The sequence below is a fragment of the Triturus cristatus genome, chromosome 3_2 (assembly GCF_964204655.1).
Source record: "Triturus cristatus chromosome 3_2, aTriCri1.1, whole genome shotgun sequence".
Lineage (NCBI taxonomy): Eukaryota > Metazoa > Chordata > Amphibia > Caudata > Salamandridae > Triturus > Triturus cristatus.
The window spans coordinates 1,171,137,088-1,171,157,285 of NC_140584.1; the positions used below are offsets into that span (position 1 = coordinate 1,171,137,088).

General features: G+C 50.7%; 1 protein-coding gene across 2 annotated transcripts in view; it reads left to right on the forward strand.

Annotated features, from left to right (window-relative positions):
- The first annotated feature begins 1,870 nt into the window (after positions 1–1,870).
- Positions 1,871–20,198, forward strand: part of WNT6 (Wnt family member 6) — a 584,989-nt gene continuing 566,661 nt past the window's right edge. Inside the window, exon 1 of one of the 2 annotated variants that reach the window (XM_085650054.1) lies at positions 1,871–2,694. In XM_085650054.1, coding sequence (XP_085506180.1) covers positions 2,618–2,694 — 77 coding nt within the window. In that variant the 5' untranslated portion in view covers positions 1,871–2,617. The remainder of the gene's footprint in view (positions 2,695–20,198) is intronic. The other variant, XM_085650056.1, reaches the window with a different exon arrangement.

The window sequence follows — 20,198 nt, forward strand, 5'->3', positions numbered from 1 at the left end:
ACTTATGAGAGGGTCTAGAATCTCAGGGGTGTTGTAGTGAGGGGGTTGAGTGGTGTCAGTTTACTCCAGAGATGGAGGAAACCATGATGAGAATTAAAGTCCACGACCTTGGGCAGGTAACAGAACAATCATACGGAATGTGAAATGCTGATTATGGAGTTTATCTGTATTCGATCAGCTGGATGTGATGTAAATGTCGACGTCTGAATTGACATGCTGGGGTTTCTTATGATCAGAAACTGAGGGGGTGTTGAATCAGGTGCTTTCCTTTCCCCCCCCCCGAAGAAGTTCCATGGGCTTCCTCACATTCTTTCCCCTCCAGCAGGGGGCGCTGGGCAGCTTGTGCTAGGGGCTTTGCTGCAATATTTGGTGGTCACCAGGGCTGCTCCACCCTCGAACATGGACAGTATAATATCCCTGCCAGGTAGGGACTACTTGGGGGCTATCGGTCAAAGTCACAGAGGAGAAACCCCGGCTTTCTTCGTATTAGCTCCTCCCATCTACATGCCCCAACCATCCCCCTCTCCCACCCAAGCCCCTTCCCCTGTACCTGACCATGCCCCATCCATCCTCTGTGGCCACCTCTTACCCAGGTGTCTCATCAACTTCCTTTCCTAGCCTGCACCCCCGCCTCCATCACCCCGATACCCCTGCCTTCCTCCCATGAGCCCTTCTCCCTGCGCCCTCCACTATCCTCTCTCGCCCTGACCTCCCTTCCCTTCCGACCTCCGCATGCCCTGCGCGCCCACCTCTCACCTGGTGCCCTACCCTACCCCCTCTCGCCCTAGGTCTCCCTTCCCTTTCGACCTCCGCATGCCCTGCGCGACACCTCTCCCCTGGTGCCCTATCCTATCCTCTCTCGTCCTACAGGTCTACCTTCCGCATGCCTTGCGCGCCCACTTCTCACCCAGGTGCCCTGCCCTGTCCTCTCTCGCCCTAGGTCTCCCTTCCCTTCCGACCTCCGCATGCCCTGCGTGCCCACCTCTCACCTGGTGCCCTCCCCTATCCTCTCTTGCCCTAGGTCACCCTTCCCTTCCGATCTCAGCATGCCCTGCGCGCCCACCTCCGATCCAGGTGCCCTCCCCGATCCTCTCTCGCCCTAGGTCTCCTTTCCCTTCTGACCTCCTCATGCCCTGCGCGCCCACCTCTTACCCAGGTGCCCTCCGCTATCCTCTCTCGCCCTAGATCGCCATTGCCTTTCGACCTCCGCCTGCCCTCCGCGACCACCTCTCACGCAGGTGCCCTCCCCTATCCTCTCTCGCTCTAGGTCTCCCTTCCGAACTCCGCATGCTCTGCGCGCCCACCTCTCTCACTTGGTGCCCTCCCCTATCCTCTCTTGCCCTAGGTCATCCTTCCCTTCTGACCTCCGCATGCCCTGCGCGCCCACCTCTCACCTGGTGCCCTCCCCTATCCTCTCTCGGACTAGGTCTCCCTTCCGACCTCAGCATGCCCTGCGTGCCCACCTCCGATCCTGGTGCCCTGCTTTGTCCTCTCTCGCCCTAGGTCTCCCGTCCCTTCTGACCTCCGCCTGCCCTTCGCGCCCACCTCTCACCCAGGTGCCATCCCCTATCCTCTCTCGCCCTAGGTCTCCCTTCCCTTCTGACCTCCGCCTGCCCTCCGCGCCCACCTCTCACCCAGGTGCCCTCCGCTATCCTCTCTCGCCCTAGGTCTCCCTTCCCTTCTGACCTCCGCCTGCCCTCCACGCCCACCTCTCACCCAGGTGCCCTCCCCTATCCTCTCTCGATCTAGGTCGCCCTACCTCCCGAGTCCCGCGCCTACCTCTCACCCGAGTTTCTTATCCCTTTCATCTCACGCCCCTCCCTCCTGTCTGCCCCCTCCATACCCCCGTGTACCTGGTGCGCCCATGCCCTCTTCTCATTGTCGTGCGCCCTGATGCCCCTTCCCTTCCATCCACGGGGTGCCCCCTCCCTCCCGTGTGCCCCCTCTCCCCTCCCCCGCCCTCAGCCCCTCCTGGATGGCTCGTTCCCGGATTCCTCAGTCTGCACAGGAGCCGCAGCTGGTGCCGGTTCCCCGTCCGCTCCGCTGCTGTCAGTCTTAGGTACCCCCCAGTGACCCCTGTTCTCAGGTACTCCATCCCTGCAACCCCCTCTCCTCCTGGCCCCCACGGCCACCACCGGACACACTTATCCCCCACCCCCACAACATCACTCGGAGCCAGGGGCTCCGGGCTACTAGGGCACTCACACAGAACCCCGAATCACCTGTCCGAGACCCCCACGCGACTCGTTTTAACCCCAAAATCCTCTGCAGCCTTAGAACACCCCACCACACAGTGCCCCCTCCCCACCGTCAGCACTACTCTCCCTAATCAGTGTCCGGAACCTACATCTCACCCCTATTCTTTGAAACTCTCACCTCAGAGTATATTATCGACCCCCACCGGGGCCCTGCCCCCTCTCTGCCCCCGGCTGCCTTCTTGGGACTCCGCCCCCTCCTGTGCCCACCGGGCCAAGGGGGCCGCCGCACCTGCAGGAGCCGCGCAAGCATCGGACACACCTGGGATTGTTGGAGGCCGTTGTGAAGCCTGTTTAGGGGTGCGAAGCCCCTCCCGGGAGAATAAGGACGCGCTGTTGCCCCCACCACATACGGAGCCGGCATGCTGCCCCCCTCTAGCACGCAACTAGGGCTATTCTTCATCCTCCTGTGTCCGGCCAACATCATCGGGCTGTGGTGGTAAGTGCCGACTCCTTCGCTCTGCAAGGGTGGGTGGAGGGGGTTTGGAGGAAGCCCCCTTACTGATATTGGGGCACCGTATAGCCAATGCAGGGCCACCTGGGGACACCGCAGTCCCGTCAATGGGGAGGCCAGCTTTTGTAGACACTACCTTACTGGCAGTACTAGCGGCGACAACTGCAGACACCCACCTCCTGCTTACTGGAGGGTGGCACCCAGAGGGCACACTACTGTGGCTGCCTGACAGTACCGGGTTCCCAAGCGGGGGGGCGGGGGGGGGGGGGGGCTTCTAGTTACTACTTCCGGGGACACACCTGCTTTTATTGGAGGTGGCTACCAACTCGGGAAACTGCCTGGCTGACAGCACGGGCGTATCTCTGAGGTGTACTGCAGGTACCGGCGGCACCAGCTGAAAGTACTGGCAGTAAGGGTGCAACAACTTGGAATAGCGCCTCGTTGACAGCACAGGGGGTGGGGGGGGGCACTAGGGGAACCACTATCCTGCAAACGTGTGGGCAGTGACAGGGAATAGGACGCCCGTATCTGCTAACACTGTGGTCCCCAGCTAGGGGCACACTACTGTGGTAGTACTGGAGCCATTGGAAGGGGCAACCCTTAAATGGTAGTACTGAGTACGGTCTTCTACTGCAAAAAGCTGGACACCCAATTGGGAACACCACTTTATTTCTGCTATGCGGAGTGACAAGTGCGGGGATTTGGGATGTAGGGACCTCTCAGATGAAGCCACAGGGTGTTTATGGACCTCTCCGATAAAGCCACAGGGCAGGGCGTATAGAGGCCACTCAGATGAAGCCACAGGACAGAGTGTCTGGGGACCTCTCGGAAGTAGCCACATGGCAGGGAGTAGGGACCTCTCAGATGAAGCCAGAGGGCAGGGTGTTTAGGGACCTCTCAGATGAAGCCGCAGGACAGGGTGTTTAGGGACCTCTCAGATGAAGCCAGAGGGCAGGGTGTTTAGGGACCTCTGAGATGAAGCCAGAGGACAAGATGTTTAGGGACCTCTCAGATGAAGCCACAGGTTAAGGTGTGTAGGGACCTCTTAGATTAAGCCATAGGACAGAGTGTGTAGGGACCTCTCAGATGAAGCCACAGGACAGAGTGTTTGGGGACCTCTCAGAAGTAGCCACATGGCAGGGTGTAGGGACCTCTCAGATGAAGCCACAGGACAGAGTGTTTGGGGACCTCTCAGAAGTAGCCACATGGCAGGGTGTAGGGACCTCTCAGATGAAGCCATAGGACAGAGTGTGTAGGGACTTTTCAGATGAAGCCACAGGTTAAGGTGTGTAGGGATCTCTCATATGAAGCCACATGACTGGGTGTGTAGGGACCTCTCAGATAAAGCCACAGGGCAGGGTGTGTAGGGACCTATCAGATGATGCCACAGGGTACAGTGTATAGAGACATCACAGATGAAGCCACAGGACATGGTGTGTAGGGACCTCTCAGATGAAGCCACGTGTTAAGGTGTGTAGAAGTGTGGCTCAATGATTAGAGCGGCAGACCCTGATGCAGAGGTCTAGCCTGGGACCAGGGTTCAATTCCCCGCCTCGGTGGGTCTTGGGCTCAAAAACTCCACGGACCTGATAATTCTCGCCTCGGTGCCTATTCCAATCATGGAGTCCCACTCTGCAACTCTGGGCAATAGCTTGCTTAATCTCCACAACAGCCCCCACAACGCTAAGGATGCCTGGCCTCCACCTTGGGGGTGCCCAGGAGTGGGCGCCTGACAGGGAAAGCCATGATGGGTTCCACAGCGGTATTCGTACAAGCGCCTTGAGACCCTTGCGGGTGAGTAGTGGGCTATACAAGTATCAATTTACATTTACATTTTTAGGGACCTCTCATATGAAGCCGCAGGACAGGGTGTGTAGGGACCTCTCAGATGAAGCCACAGGTTAAGGTGTGTAGGGACCTCTCAGATGAAGCCACAGGGCAGTGTGTAGGGACCTCTCAGGTGAAGCCATAGGACAGGTTGTAGCAACATTCTTCTCAGGGTGCCTCTCAGTTTGAGCCACAAGGTGAATAGGGACCTCTATGATGGTCCCAGGACAGGGTGTGTAGGGTACTCTCAGATGAATCCACAGGACAGGGTATTTATATATATATACGTGTCTCAGATGAAGGCACAGGACAGCGTGTAACATCAACGTTGCATGCTATGCTGTAGGTTGAGGGCACAGCATGATGAATACTTGTGTCCTTCGGTCTGGGGACTCCTGGAATGCGACCTCTATGGACACTTTCGGCTATGACTGCATGACCGGAGGCAGCCGGGGACTCATAAAGTTGGGGACTCTGCATGGGACCCACCCAGATTCTGAAACTAGGAAAGAGTGTAGCTGGGACACTTCATGCTGGGATCCTGAGATAAGGTGGAGAGAGGGATCCGTCTGGTAGAGAGCCCGGGACCTAATGCAGGAAGGAACCCTTCACGCTTCTACCACATGTCAGGACACAACTGAGGATTTATGAAAATGACCCTAGGTTAGAGACCCTTCAGTCTATAGGCCCGGAGGTCAGGGACTCTTCAGCTTGATGTCCACATATAGGGTCAGGCCGAGGATCCTTGGGGTCGTGGCTCTAGTCAAAGTTGTGGCCAGGAACCCTCATGCCGGGGCAAGGAGCAGGGTGCAGCTAGGGACTCCTTAAACTGCAGTTGTAGAAATGTGTGCAGCTCTGAATAGTTCGGAATGTGAAGCCAGTACCATATGTATGTGTGAATGTATGTATATGGTACTTTTGTAGTGTAAACCTTGTCTAAAGCAGCACTATATACCGTGTTAAAGACAAGTATCAAGTCACCCACATTAGGAGAGACAGCTGGGTTGTGGACGGTTAATGCATTGCAATGTTTTGGTCTTTAAAGTGGCGTATCTTCAACTCTTTTCTAAATTAGAGCAGCAGTGGGGCAGTCCTGATGAACACCGGGATGTTGTTCCAGATCCTGGGTGCAGAGATGGACATGACCTGCTGCCTTGTTTTTAATGTTTTGCACTTCGGAGTCTGCCGTCTGAAGGTGTTCTGGCTGTGTGTGTGCAACATCCACCAGAAATGGTGAGCTTTTCTATAGTATAAGTGAGGGTGCTGGACGTGATGGCTTTGTAAGTGATGCAACTGGTTTTGAAGATGGTTCGGGCCAGCAAGGGGAGCAAAGGAAGTTCCACCAGGATGGGGGAGACATGATCATATTTACTCAGGATATACTGAGGTTGGTGTCCACAGTGAATCCAAGTGACTTAGCGTTTGGTGAAAAATGGGGGTTCAACAGCCGCGGCCAGTGCAGGTAAGACCGGTGGTGCCGGGCTGGGAGGGGATTGACAGAGGACCACAAGGGGGAAAATAAATAAATAATTAATGTTCCCTTCTCGTCGTCTGTAGAAATCCCACCTGGCCCGAAGGCCCCACCGCTTTTACCTGCACAGGCTGTGGCTGGGGTTCAAAGAAGTTAAGGTTCATATCATTGGGTCAGGTTTGTACTTTATCTTGGTTGTTGTTCTTGGCAAATTATCGGACTTCTGTCTTGTTTGAGTTACGCTTCAGATAGGTGCTGGACATCCAGGTCTGGATGATGTGCTGGCAGTGTTGGAGGTGTTGGATGTCTGAAGCCGAGGAGGATTTCTACTGGAGTTGTGTATCATTGGCATATTGATGAATCTTGATGCTGTTAGCTGTGCGTAGAGCACCAAGCGGCATAGTGTACAGGGTGAAGACAGAGGACAGTGTGGAACCTTGGAGGACTCCACATGTGAGAGTGATCCTTTGTGTCCTGGAGGTGTCCATGTGAACAAACGGGTGTCATCTGAAAAGGTAGGAGGTGAACCAGTGAAGGACATTGACAGTGAATCTCATTTGAGACTTCAGGGTGCTTATGAGGGTGGGATGGGTGACCATGTTGAAGGCAGCTGAGAGGTCTACAATATCAGGAGGCACATCTCGTCAAAAAAGAAAAAAAGATACAAAGAAAGGAATACCTAAAATTCTAAAGATGCCTATGACGCTCACCTACTCACAGTGTGCAGAATATTACTAATGGAAACGTACACTCTATGGCATGCACACGTTAGGCCATCCATCCATCCATCAATCCAGTGAGATTGCTCTGTGCACTAAGGCTTCAGCATTAGTCTTGAGGACCCTGTAGGAAATAGGTTAAAAGTAAAATCCTTGTACAGGACTATCCATCCATTCATCCATCTATGCACCCATAAGTATGTCTGTCCATCTGTCCATCCATGTATTCATCTGCTAATAAATCCAGCCACCCATCCACAATCCAGCCACCCATCCACCAACCATTCCTTAACCCAACCATACATCTTACTATCCATCCGTCTCTAATCCAGCTGTCCATTAATCAATCTAAATCCATCGCTCCCCACATTTCCATCCATCCACCCACCCACCCATCCATCCATCCATCCACCCACCCACCCATCCATCCATCCATCCACCCACCCATCTATCCATCCATCCATCCATCCATCCATCCATCCATCCATCCATCTATTCATTCAACCATCTATCCATCCAGTCAGATAGCTCTGTGCACTGAGGCTTCAGCCTTATTCCTGTGGGCCCTGTAGCTCATAGGTTCAAAGTAAAATCCTTGTATGGGACTATCTACTAGGGATATGGCTGCCCTAGGTGGTAGGCATGCAGCCGTGGATACTCCTTCTTAGCCACCACCGGTTCATCCATCAGATGTGGTGACCTATAAGATGCCCAATCTATGTTAAGTGGTCCAACATCATATCTGGAGAAGTGACCTCCGTGACAATCCACCATATAAAGGATGCCTCACTCAAAAGAAGCTTATGCCCTCAGAATATTGGGACACACTCCAGTGTGTCAATCAGACTCTTACCTGGGACTGACTTTGTGCTTATGGGACACACCCCCAACACATCAATCAGACCCACACCTGGTCACTGACATTGTACCTGTGGGCACACCGCTAGTGTGTCAATCAGACACCCAACCTGGGCACTGACATTGTACCATTGGGACACCCCCACCCCCACTGTGCAATCAGACGCCTTACCTGGGCACTGACATTGTACACTTGGGCACACCCCCAACAAGTCCATCAGACCCTCTACTTGGGCACTGACATTGTACCCTTAGGCACACCCCCAGTGTGTCAATCAGACTACCTACCTTTGTACTGACATAGTACTCTTGGGAAAACCCCCAGAGTATCAATCAGACGTCCTACATGGGACTGACATTGCACTTTTGGGCACACCCCAGTGTTTCAATGAGACTACCTACCTTTGCACTGACACTCCCAATGTGCAATAAGACGTCCTACCTAGGCCCTGCCATTGTACCCTTGGGCAAACCCCCAGAGTATCAATCAGACGTCGTACATTGGACTGACAATGTACTTTTGGGCACCCCCGCCCCCAGGGTGTCCATCAGACTACCTACCTCGGATTGGCATCGTAACCCTGGTCACAACCCCAGTGTGCCAATCAGACCTCTACCTGGGACTGACACTGTACCCTTGGGCAAACCCCCAGAGTATCAATCAGACGTCCTACCTTGGACTGACAATGTACTCCCCCCCTCCCCCAGGGTGTCCATTAGACTACCTACCTCGGCATTGGCATCGCAACCCTGGGCACACACCCAGAGTGTCAATCAGACTACCTACCTAAGACTGACATTGTACCCTCGGGCACATGCCCATTGCGTCAATCAGCCTACATACCTGGGCACTGGCATTGTATCCTTGGGCGCACACCCAGTGCGTCAATCCGATCCCCTATCTGGGACTGACATTGTCCCCCTGGGCACACCCCCAGTGTGTCAATCAGGCCCCCTACCTGGGACTGACCACTTACCTGTGGGCACCCCCCCCCCCCCCGTGTGTCAATCAGGCGTCCTACCTGGGCACTGATATTTTACACTTGGGCACACCCCCAGTATGTCAAACAGGCCCCCTCCTTTGCCTTCTCTGCAGCCCACGCTGAAAACCCTTGCGCCCATGGAAAGCCCAGCGCTTCTTCCTGGATATGACGCTCGTCTTTGGTGGTTCCGGGTTCTCTTAGGATGTCCTGGCACGAGACATCCCTGCAGACTCTGTAAAAGCCGAGCTGGGGTCTGCGCTCGGAGGCTGCTGTGTGCTCCCATCACGGGCACTGCTTGGGTTTCACCTCGTGCCCTGCATCCTGTCCCTACCTGTCCTGCTGCTAATGCTGTTAATGCAAGCTGGACCGGGACGCACTTCAAAGAGAAGTCCCATATATTCGCTCTCTCTGTGAGGCCAGTGTTAATACATCAACCTTCGCGTGCGTTGTGCTCCTCAGTGTACAGTGTTAAATGCATCACTCCTGTACTTTGTTAGCACATCAGCCCCGTGCACGTTGCCTATACACCACCCCCTTGTAGAGTGTTAAAACAGCCCCCTCACAAATGGCAGCGTTGTGTTACTCTGCGGCAGGCAGGTGTGCCCACACCGTGGGTGTCCCCAAGAATCCACCGATGGATTCTGACACATGCCCAGATTTAGTAACATGGGTAGGGCTGGCAATGCGTCAGAATCGCACTCCCCCCCCTTGTACTCCTCCCCACCAGAGGCACAAGGAGTAGTATCTTTATTATTTCTGATTGTTTCCTCTCTTGAAGTGTGCTGCATTAGAAAGAGGAAAATGCCTCTGAGGATGGTTTTTGTGCAGGAAGGAGCACTTTCCTGAACAAAAACAATCCGGCACCCTTGCACCGCAGCGCCTGGGTGCCACGGAGGCACCCTTGCACCACTGCGCCTGGGTGCCACGGAGGCACCCTTGCACCACAGCGCCTGGGTGCCACGGAGGCACTCTTGCACCAGACCGCCTGGGTGCCACGGAGGCACCCTTGCACCGCAGCGCCTGGGTGCCACGGAGGCACCACAGCGCCTGGGTGCCACGGAGGCACCCTTGCACCACAGCGCCTAGGTGCCACGGAGGCACCCTTGCACCGCAGCGCCTGGGTGCCACAGAGGCACCCTTGCACCACTGCGCCTGGGTGCCACGGAGGCACCCTTGCACCACTGCGCCTGGGTGCCACGGAGGCACCCTTGCACCACAGCGCCAGGGTGCCACGGAGGCACCCTTGCACCGCAGCACCTGGGTGCCACGGAGGCACCCTTGCACCACAGCGCCAGGGTGCCACGGAGGCACCCTTGCACCGCAGCGCCTGGGTGCCACGGAGGCACCACAGCGCCTAGGTGCCACGGAGGCACCCTTGCACCACAGCGCCTGGGTGCCTGCATTGGCTCTAGGCAGCTAAAAGGTTGCCAGCGCAAGCAAAGGACAGGAAACCACCTAAAGATTTTAGATACGGCACATTTCTTGCCCAGCAGTTTGCGCTGCGTTGGGTTACTCTAGATTTTTTAAACCAGCAAGACCAAGCAAGGCGACCCTGCATGGCGTGATGAATCTAACATAAGAGTTGCTCGCTCTTGCGGGACGGGACGTCAGGGGAGATGCAAAACTTCATCAAATATGCCCCTTAGTTTCCTCCTGTCAGGGGTATGGTGTAAGGGCAGCCTACGAAGGGTCAGTCAGCCCATGAATATTCATTAGTCCCAATGATCCCTCGTCTGTTTAGCAAGTGTATTGTGCGTCATTTTAACTCAATGCACATTCGTCGGTTACAGATGTAGTTTGTTTTGCGTTGCATTTGCTACGGATGCTTAAGACAACGTGCCTCCTGCTAGCTTCCTTTCCTGCGCCTCGCTGCATTGTGTCTGGACAGCACGAGCGCCCATTTGTAACTGCTTCTGGAGGGGACCTTGGGGCATATCAACAAGGGCTTTATCTCTGCTTTTTTGGCTTTAAAAGCCAAAAAAGCAGAGATAAAACTAGCACCCTATCAACAACAGGGTGCTAACATGCAAATTTGCATGTTAGCACCCTTTTACTCTACGCTTCCCCTTGCATCTCTAATGAGATGCAAAGGGGGCGTTCCAGAGTAAAATAATAGGAGAAATGTCGCTAAGCGACATTTCTCCTATTATCAAGAATGTCGCTAACCCTGTTAGAGACAAAAAAAGCAGCGCTAACCGCGGTTAACGCTGCTTTTTTACGTCTGCTAATTTTCAGACTTAGCCATGATATCCTATGGAAGGAGGATATCATGGCTAAGTTTGCCTGTCCCTATCAACAAGGTAACGTGTGATTATCGCTGGGTATCTCACGTTAGCCTGTTAGCGTGTAGATTTTTATCGCTATTGAGATAAGCGTTGCTAATAGCACGCTATCTCAGCGATAAAAATTCACGCTAGCCGGCGATAATTATCCTCACGCTAAGAGCGCTGAGCGATAATTATCGCCAGTTGTTGTTGATATGCCCCCTTGTCTGTAGAGCACGTGCTCCAATAATGTGCAAACTCAGCCTTGCTTTACATTTAGGTACGTGCCACCCTTTGAGATAGCGCCCGGGCTGTCAGTGGGCTGTGCGGGAATGGGAAGTTTGTTCGTTTCAACACAGTTTTGCGCAAACCGATGTTTAAGAGCCCGCGATCAAAGTGTTACAAAAAGACTTCTGAAAACGTGGTTTAAAATATAAAATCCTTGACAAGTGCTCGCCAGATCCCACGCGCGGAGGGAACCCGCGGGAACCTTTTGAAATTCGGTGGAGTGTGTTTGACAGTGAAGTGTTATCGTCGGCAAAACGCGATTGCCTCGTTTCAGGATAGAACGTGCACAGCAATCTTAACTATATAGAAAGACGACAGACCTAGATTTGTGTCTATCTAGATATATATTTAGTTATAACCTATTTATAAGGTCAGGTGGTCTTCTCTGTGTCTCCATACAAACCACGCCATGTATTCAAACATCTGTAATTATAATATAGTTTTATGAAATAACCAGAACCAGTACTGTGACTGACAAAGGTTGTACGGAGTTTGCAAGAGTTTCTGGAAGGCTGAAAAACAGCTCCATTTGCCTTGCGAGCAGAGTGATTCCATAGCATGAAAGGTGCCACAGCCGGCGCGGCGCGCCAGAGGCGTCCGGGCACCTGTGGAAGGGACTCGGCGCTGGATCCCTGGCGTGTGCCGCAGAAGGCGTCGGTGCTCGGGAGCTGCAGCCGGCATCTGTCGGAGCACGACCGCTTTAAACCGAGGAGGAATTCACCCCTGCCTGTCCTCGTCCACCGTAAGCCCCTGGATCCCAGCCACAGAGTGTAACCGAGCTCACCGTGTGATCCCCGGCTGATTCATCCCAGCTCAGCTCCTCACACCGGCGCCCTCCTGACCTCCCTGGAGTAAAGCCCCTCAATCTCTTTAAACCCCTTTTATCTTGAAATGATTTATGGGAAGGCCGGGCTCCCGGTGCCTGTGCCAGAGGCGGCGCTCATGGAAACAATAATATCAGAGAAAGGCAAAATACGGGGATGTTTAAGCGAGGAAAGTTAGGAGGGGGTGGGGGGGGGCACGAGACGTGCAGTCCAGCAGCGCGCTGTGTGGCGCTGCGCATCTCCAGCCTTCCACACACTTACAAAAGCAATGGCCGGGTCTCCATGCTGAGAACATGTGCCGGCCAGTTCCTTTTATGCAGTCAACTTTTATGGGACACGGGCTTTTCCATAAAACAACACGAGGAACAGTAATATTTTTCGTGCGTCTGCGTGTAGTCAGAGGCGTCTGCAGCCTTGTTCTGCTATCTGTTCGTGTCGCGCTTTTGCTGCAGTGACCCGTTTCACAGCACTAAGGAACGACAGCAGAGAGAAAATGAGGGAGCAGGAAAGATAGAAGTGGAAAAAGGCGGAAATAAGGAACCATTATATTATTTTCCTTCAGGGTGCTTGTCTAGCGTTCACGCAGTCCTATAGTCGCTTCAAAGCGCTGACAAGATCAGCAGAAAAGAAATAACGAGAGAGTGTGAAACAGAGAAAAGGATGGAACAAAATGAAGGCTGATCGTGATCTCATGTTGTTGACATGCTTCTTGTTTGTATAGCGCCTGCGCTCTCCCGAAGCTGCTTTAAGGCGCTTTCGTCAGACCCCCCAGGATACTGCGGCATGGATTAGCAAATTTAGCGGCACATATATGGAAATTTAGCAGCACATATATGGAAATTTAGCGGCACATCTATGGAAATTTAGCGGCACAACTATGGAAATTTAGCGGCATTTTTGCTGCACTTTATTTTACTCATAATCATTCCTTTTCAGCCTGAAATCAATGGAAACTGTTTGAGCAGAGTATTCCACTTTGCAATAGGCATGTTTAAAGAGTCTGCAGCTCTGCTGTAGCGTTAGCTGCTTGTATATCAGGACGTGGCAAACATTATACCAGTGGGGAAAATAAAAAATAAGGTACCACTACAAAATTACATTTGATTTGCACTTCTCTTTCAGACTGCCCTCTCATTGACACTTAAATGAATGAATGAATGGATGAAAGAGATTTATAAAGCGCACTGCTGCCCGGGCGTCCTGGCGCTCGAGTGGCATTCATTTTCTGCGGGCGAAGAAGGAGAGAGCAGCAGTGCTGGAAAAGCCAGGTTTTGCTGTGATTCCTGAAAATGGTTAGACAAGGGGCTGTGGGAATGGAGGAAGGTGAAGGAATTCCAGGCTTTAAAGGCAGGACCACCGCACCTGCTCGTTTTAATACGAGGACTTTCAAGAAGCAAGGCAGAAACAGATGTAAGGAAGCAAGGTAGAGTTCGACTAAGCAGGGTATGGCTTGGAAGTCTGAAGGAGTGACGTATGAACTCCCGCTTCTGAGAAGGAAGCAAATGGAGGTCTCGCAAGAGAGGGGAGGCCGATGGAGGAAGGTCCAGAATGAGGCTGAAGAGGGCCTTCTGAGTGACCTGAAGTCAGTGTGGTAAACATTCTGGGAAAGTCCAGGGAGTTACCATCAACCAACCTGGTAGAGAGGAGGGCCTGAACAACAGACCTGCGTGATGACACTGAAAGAAAAGGGTCAATTGTCCTCAGCATTCCGAAGATCACAAAACAAGATGACGCAATCCAATTAACTTGAGTATTAAAAGATAGACTGGAGTGAAAGTCAAGGCCGACATTTTTGGAAACTCTAGCAGAAGTGGGTGATGTGACCCCTGAATATCGAAACTACAGTATCAATGAGACACAACGTCAAGGACAGAATATCAAAAAAGTATACATATTAATAGGCAAGTCGAGATTTCGTAAACCTAACTCCACATTTGTGTACCTACACTGAACATATATTTTCGAGGTGCGTAGATGTGGAGCTAGGAATTGTGAATCTATGCTTCCTTATATGCACTTACGTTTCGATATTCTGTCCTCGATATTCTTGTACCGCATTATTGTTTGTGTCGATACTCAGCGGTACAACTGGAATGGGTGGAGTACCGGGGTCACCACGAGGACGACCAGATTGAAGCTTAACAGCCAAAGAACAGAGTTTCAGTTTTACACAGTTACATTGTAGACAGTTATTTTCCACCCAGGTGGCCGCAGCTGCCAAGCAGGTAGAAACCCATTTCTGGGTGTCTATGGACCAGTGCAAGGGAGGGATGATAATTTGAGTGACATCCACCTATGACAATAGTCTCCAAACCTTTTAATGCCGTGCTTCCCCCTCATGTAAAAAAAAAAACGGCAGCCTCCCTCCTCTCCAGAATAACAATCATTTTCTTACAATTTCTGTTTAAGATTGAAAGATCTGAACAAATTTACCAGCTCAAGCATTGCAGTTCTGATCAATTATCCATTTTGAAAATGCAATCAAATACTATTGGCAGCCTGGTCTCACTAAAAGTGTGAAAGTATCCATAGGGTGATCCCTGATCAGAAATCGGTCGAGTCACTCTGAATGTTATATGGAGCGGCCCCTCCCCCCACTTTGACACCAGGTCCCACCCAGGACATGGCCGTTGAAAGGCGTTACCGAAGGCTCATTAAGGCGTGGCTACCACAGCTTTCTTTGTTTTCGTAGAAACACAGCTCTTTTTTCAGCATGATGTGTGTCTCTGCTCCTCAAGTGTGTAATAAACACACATCTTGGCGAAAGCCTACCCCCACAAAAACTCAAAGATCAATTTAGGCGTCATACACAAGTTCACCCTCTCAGTTTGAAGTCCTCTGGCGTATAATATAATGTCTAGCCCAAAGGCTAGCTACCATTAGTGCAACATAAACATTAAAGAGTGTCCACCTTGCACTACTAGCCTTACGGTCATCTCATCTCTTGAGTTATTTCCAAACAAAGATCCCAATAGTGGGGCTCCATCTTAAGAAAACAACACCACCAATGTCCCCCAAGTTCTGGGAGTTTTTTCCAAGTTCCTGGAAACTCTCGTGGACTCTTCGTGTCAAGCAGTGCCATAGCATGTATGACAGACCTGGACAGTAAGGACACTGCTGGGAATGACATCCTATGGTCGGCAATAAATCGGGCAGATCTTCAATGTCTTGCTACTTGCATGGGTCTGCCACAAGTTTTTCCCACTGTCCGAGCTCACGGGGACCTGGGAAGACGGAACATGGGACACATGCATGTTTTTGGTACATGTCCTGTTGCCGTCCTCCTCCAAAGGAGGCCTTAAGGTACTACACTGCAAGTATGAGCAGAAGTTTACCGTAAAGTCAACGAGGCACCCAAAGTCATCATGTTGGTCAAGATGTGACAGGAGTTAGTGGTAAGTTGAAGTAGTGGTGTTGACATGATGCATACCCTCTTGTGCCACATAGAGAAAAGTGAGTCACAGATGTACAACCCCAGGACCCTAAAGAACTAAGGGGCATATTATCAAGACAGGCGATAAAATTATTGCCGCTTTAGTGGCAGAGAACTGCCGCTAAAATGGCGATACTGGGTTTGATAATATGCTCTACGGAATTCCAATTGAAGCTCAGGTTAGATGTCCTTAACATCTAACATGGGCTTCAATTGGAACTCCATAGAGCATATTATCAAGCCCATTATGGCCGTTTTAGCGGCAGTTTTCTGCCGCTAAAGCGGCGATAATTGTATCGCCTGTCTTGATAATATGCCCCCAAATAACTATCTCACTCTGATACTTCCAGAGGACTGTGCGAGTAACAGCCTCTGTCCAAAGCCACAGATAGGGAGAGCTACCGTCAATGTTGTCTGATGCTTTAATTCTGGCAGTGAAGCTGAGTCAAGTTCACAACTCTACATATGTTTAAAGTTGTAAAGTTTGTGGATTTTGCAACATTTCGGAAACAGGTATAATTCCACAGATTTTATTTGAGGGAGATTTATCCAGTAAAAATTGTTTTCTGAGAGAATTCTCCAGCAAAAACAGGTTTTGAAAGTTTTTATCCCACAAATCCACTGTCTTGTGGGATATGTTTTTAAAACTTAGCCAACTTTGGGTGTTGAATCTTGGTGGTGTCCAAATTTGCACCCACTCATCAGAGACATCCGACCATCAGCCATAAAAGTCCAAAGGCCACTCTAATGGAGGGGCCACTATAAGCTCAAGTGGCAGACACGTACCCCAAAACTGACAGTCCCTGTCTGAACTTCAACATGGAAGCTACAAGCAGAAGACGTTAGACTCAGGTGTGCAAAGCGGCTGGTAGAGAAACACTGTACGACCATCCTGGTGAAACAAACCAACCAGGCGCTGCCCTTCAAGGACCCGTCCTTGGAGAGGAATACGGGCCTGCAGTCAGAAGGTGCAAGACATAGGCAAGCATGCACCGAGGCTGGACGTCGTTACTGATAAAAAGACCAGATTCTACCCATTAATGTGGTCAGGGGTCCAGCGAGAAGCTCTTGTTCTGCACCACCGGCGATAAGTGCTTCCCAAAAGCGATGAAATCAGTTGTGAAACAGCAGAAGGAAATTCTCTCTCCAACCTTTCTCAGAAATGTTGGAAGCAGCGGAGAGGCCTGAGATGTGCCTGGGCTTGTCACCAGAGGAGACTCTGCTCATAAACACAGAGACTTGCCCTGGAAACTCCGCTGCATCACTGTAACAGTAGAGCTGCTCTGCGCATGCAATGTGTTTTCTTTGCCAATACCTGTCTGACTTGTCCTGCCAATAACAGTTTTCGTTTTGTGCTTGGTCACATGTCTGCAGGAATGTCCTGCACTCACAGGTTGTGTGGCACCGGTGTACAGGAATGTGCACCAGTCACAGGCGCAACCTATGGGCCATGTGTCTGTAGGGATCTGCTAAGACACAGCCTGTGGGGCACCTCAAGGTGTGGGCTAGAGTGTCTCCTCATGGACGAGCATGCGTAGGAATGGGCTGCTCACACAGCTTGTGTGGCACCTGTGTACAGGAATGTGCACCAGTCACAGGCCAAGCCTATGGGCCATGTGTCTCTAGGAATGCACTAGGACACCGATTGTGGGGCACCTCTCTGAGCTGGCTAGAGTGCATGATCATGGATGAGCATGTGAACAAATGTGCATCATTCACAGGTGCAAACTATGGTCCATGTGTCTCTAGGGATCTGCTTCGACACAGATTGCGGGACATCTCTAGGTGTGGGCCAGAGTGCATGTTCATGGACAAGCATGTGAAAGATTCTGCTGCACTCATGTGTGGCACCTGAGTACAGAAATGTGCATTCTTTTATTGATTTATTTGAGAAGTTTTATAAAGCGCGTACAAGACCCAGACGGGTATCAGAGCGCTGTACAAAGAGGAAAACTACCGTTGCCGTGAAGAAACAGTATAAGTACAATACAATAAAGCAACATGAGAGTAACCTGAAACATAAAAGTGAATGTGGGTGCTAGGGAAGAAGAGGTAGCAAGAGAACAAACAGGTAAAAGCCCAACTAGATGGGGCCGATTAGCAGTTTTAGCATCGATCTACTTCCAAAGAACGACAAAATACATTTTAAAGCCCAAGTAAAAATGATTGTCAAGCACATATTTCAAGCACAAAGTGAAAATAATTGTCAAGCATACATTTCAACACACAAAGTAAAAATGATTGTCAAGCACGAGAGGGAAGTGTCTAGCAAATGACATTGAGGCTATTGCTGATGAAGTTCTTCCAGCAGTAGCCATTTGACCGGTTTTTTGAATGAAGCAGTCGAGGGGTTGGCTCTGATCTCCGTTGGAAGGGCATTCCAAATTCTTGGAGCCAGCCCTGAGAAGGTGCGATTGTAAGTTCTTTTTTTGCTGAATTTCGGTGGTTTCATTAGTAGGGTATTGGAGATTTTTAAGTTTCGCCTGGTTCCAGAGAGATCAAGTTTTTTTGCCATGTAAACGGGGCTATTGAAGTGAATAGCTTTATGTGTCAGACAGGCTATCTTGAAGCGGATCCTTGCTTCAATGGGAAGCCAGTTAAGCTGGATTAAGTAAGGTGTGATTTGATCATGCTTTCTGGCGCCTGTGATTAGTCTGGAAGAGGCGTTCAGAGTAGCTCTTAGTGGAGCTAAGCTAGATTTAGGAAACCCAGCTAGGGTCAGCAATCTGTATTCTATTCGTGAGATAACTAAGGATTGGACTGCTGACTGGATGTCCTCGGGAGGTAGGAAAGGTTTGATTTTCCTAAGAGCGTTGAGCTGATGATTGGCACTCTTAATGGTGGCACTGATGTGACCATGCATGTTTAGAAATGTGTCCAGGGTGACACCTAAAGAGCAAGTGGAGTCCAACATATGCGGGGTGCAGTTAAGTACAGAGATTTTTTTGATCCAGTTTTGCGAGGGGGCCTTGTGGTTGTGGGGGGTAATCATGAGAAATTCTGTTTGAGGAAATTAACCCCTTGTGTGCGAGTTTATTTCCCGCGCTGTGCGGGAGAAATAAACGGTGGTCGGGATTACGACGACTCCCGGCCGTCAAGCGCACACTCCCACCGTAATGTATGACGGCCAGGAGCCGTCGTGCGCACACAAGGGGTTAAGTAACAGATGGTTATGTGTTAGCCATTGTTGAGTTTTTTGAAGCGCTCCATTAAGAGTTTTAATGTCATCTGGAGAAGAGATCTTCAAATACAGTTGAGTGTCATCCGCGTACATGTGGTACTGAATTGTTTGAATCATTCAGAATGGCAGTTAGAGGTTCCAAAAATAAGCGTGAAGAGCGTGGGCGAGAGCGCAGATCCTTGAGGCACCCCAATAGAGACCGAGGTGCTGGCAGCCAAAGATTGGTTGACTTTGATTCTTTGTGTTTGGGTATTCAGGAAATATGAGAACCAATTTAGGACAGGGCCAGATAACCCCATCCTATATTGAAGAAGGTTAATCAAGTTATCATGTTTGATAGTGTCAAAAGCAGAGGACAAGTCCAGAAGAATTAGAAGACAAGGCGTATCTTGGTCAAGAGCTCTCAAGGCATCATCAACAATGTGAGTTAGAGCTGTTTCTGTGCTATATGACCTGATCTAAAGCCTGACTGATGGTCTAGGAGCTGAAATTTCTCAATGTGGTCGTAGAGCTGTGTGTGAACGTATTTCTCGAGCAGTTTCGCTAAAGACATGATGTTGGTGATCGGCCGGAAATTATTGGGATCTGTTAGGTCTGCATTGGGCTTTTTGGGGATGGGTGTGACTTGCCCCATTTTAAGACTTGTGGGAATCCTCCCCTGTAAGAGAGATTGTTCGATGATTCTGGACCAGAGAGGTAGAATGGCCACGCTGAGGTCTTTGAGCAACTTGGCTGGGAGTGGATCACTGAAATGGTTGAATGGTTTAAGAGAAGCCAAGGAATGTGACAACTCCTCCAAATAAGGTAGCCGGAAGGTATTCCTGCAGGCATTGTTTTTGGGTGTGTACTCTGTGGGGTAAAGCGGAGCACACACTGCCGTAGGTACAGTCAAACTCAAGGAGCTCATAGACAACAGGTTAGCAGCGGCATGTTGCAGCTCCCGCTCAATACTCCCAGACTTTTCAGAAAGGTGCGCTGAGAAGTCCTCCTCACTGGGTCCAGCGGTTTTGATTGCTGGAACAGGATTAGCCTGTTGTTTGATGATATAAAACAGTTTCTTGGGACGGTTTTTAGCGCTGTGAGGCTGATCTTTGCAATGATCTGATTTAGCAATGCGAATGAGGTTGTTATAAGATCTTCTCATCTTCCTTAACTGTTTAAGATTAGAGGGGGAGGGGGCATTTCTCCAACGTCTCTCAGAGAGCCTCAGTTTGCAACGTTCATCATTAAGGGCACCATTGAACTAAGGTTTGGATTGTTTGCAAGGAATCCTTTTCTGTTGCTTTGGGGCTGCAGAGTCGAGAATATTTGACAATGGCGTTGAAGTAATGATCCGTCAACTCTTCCAAATTATTCATGTTAGTGGGAGGTTACAGAAGATTCTTGCTCAAGTTGGATAGGTTAGAGATGTTGATGTCTCTCAGATTATGAGTCAGTTGCTTGTTTTTGAGCGGTTGATCTTGTCTAAGCAATACCTTTTCCTGAATGCGAAAGGAGATTTGGTGATGATCCAACCAATCACATGGTACTATGTCATCCAGTTGAATTATGTGATCTCTAGCTAAGATGAGGTCAAGGGTAGTGCCCTAGCAGGGGGTGGGTCCGTTGCAGACCTGTATATAGTTGAGGTCGGAGAGGAAC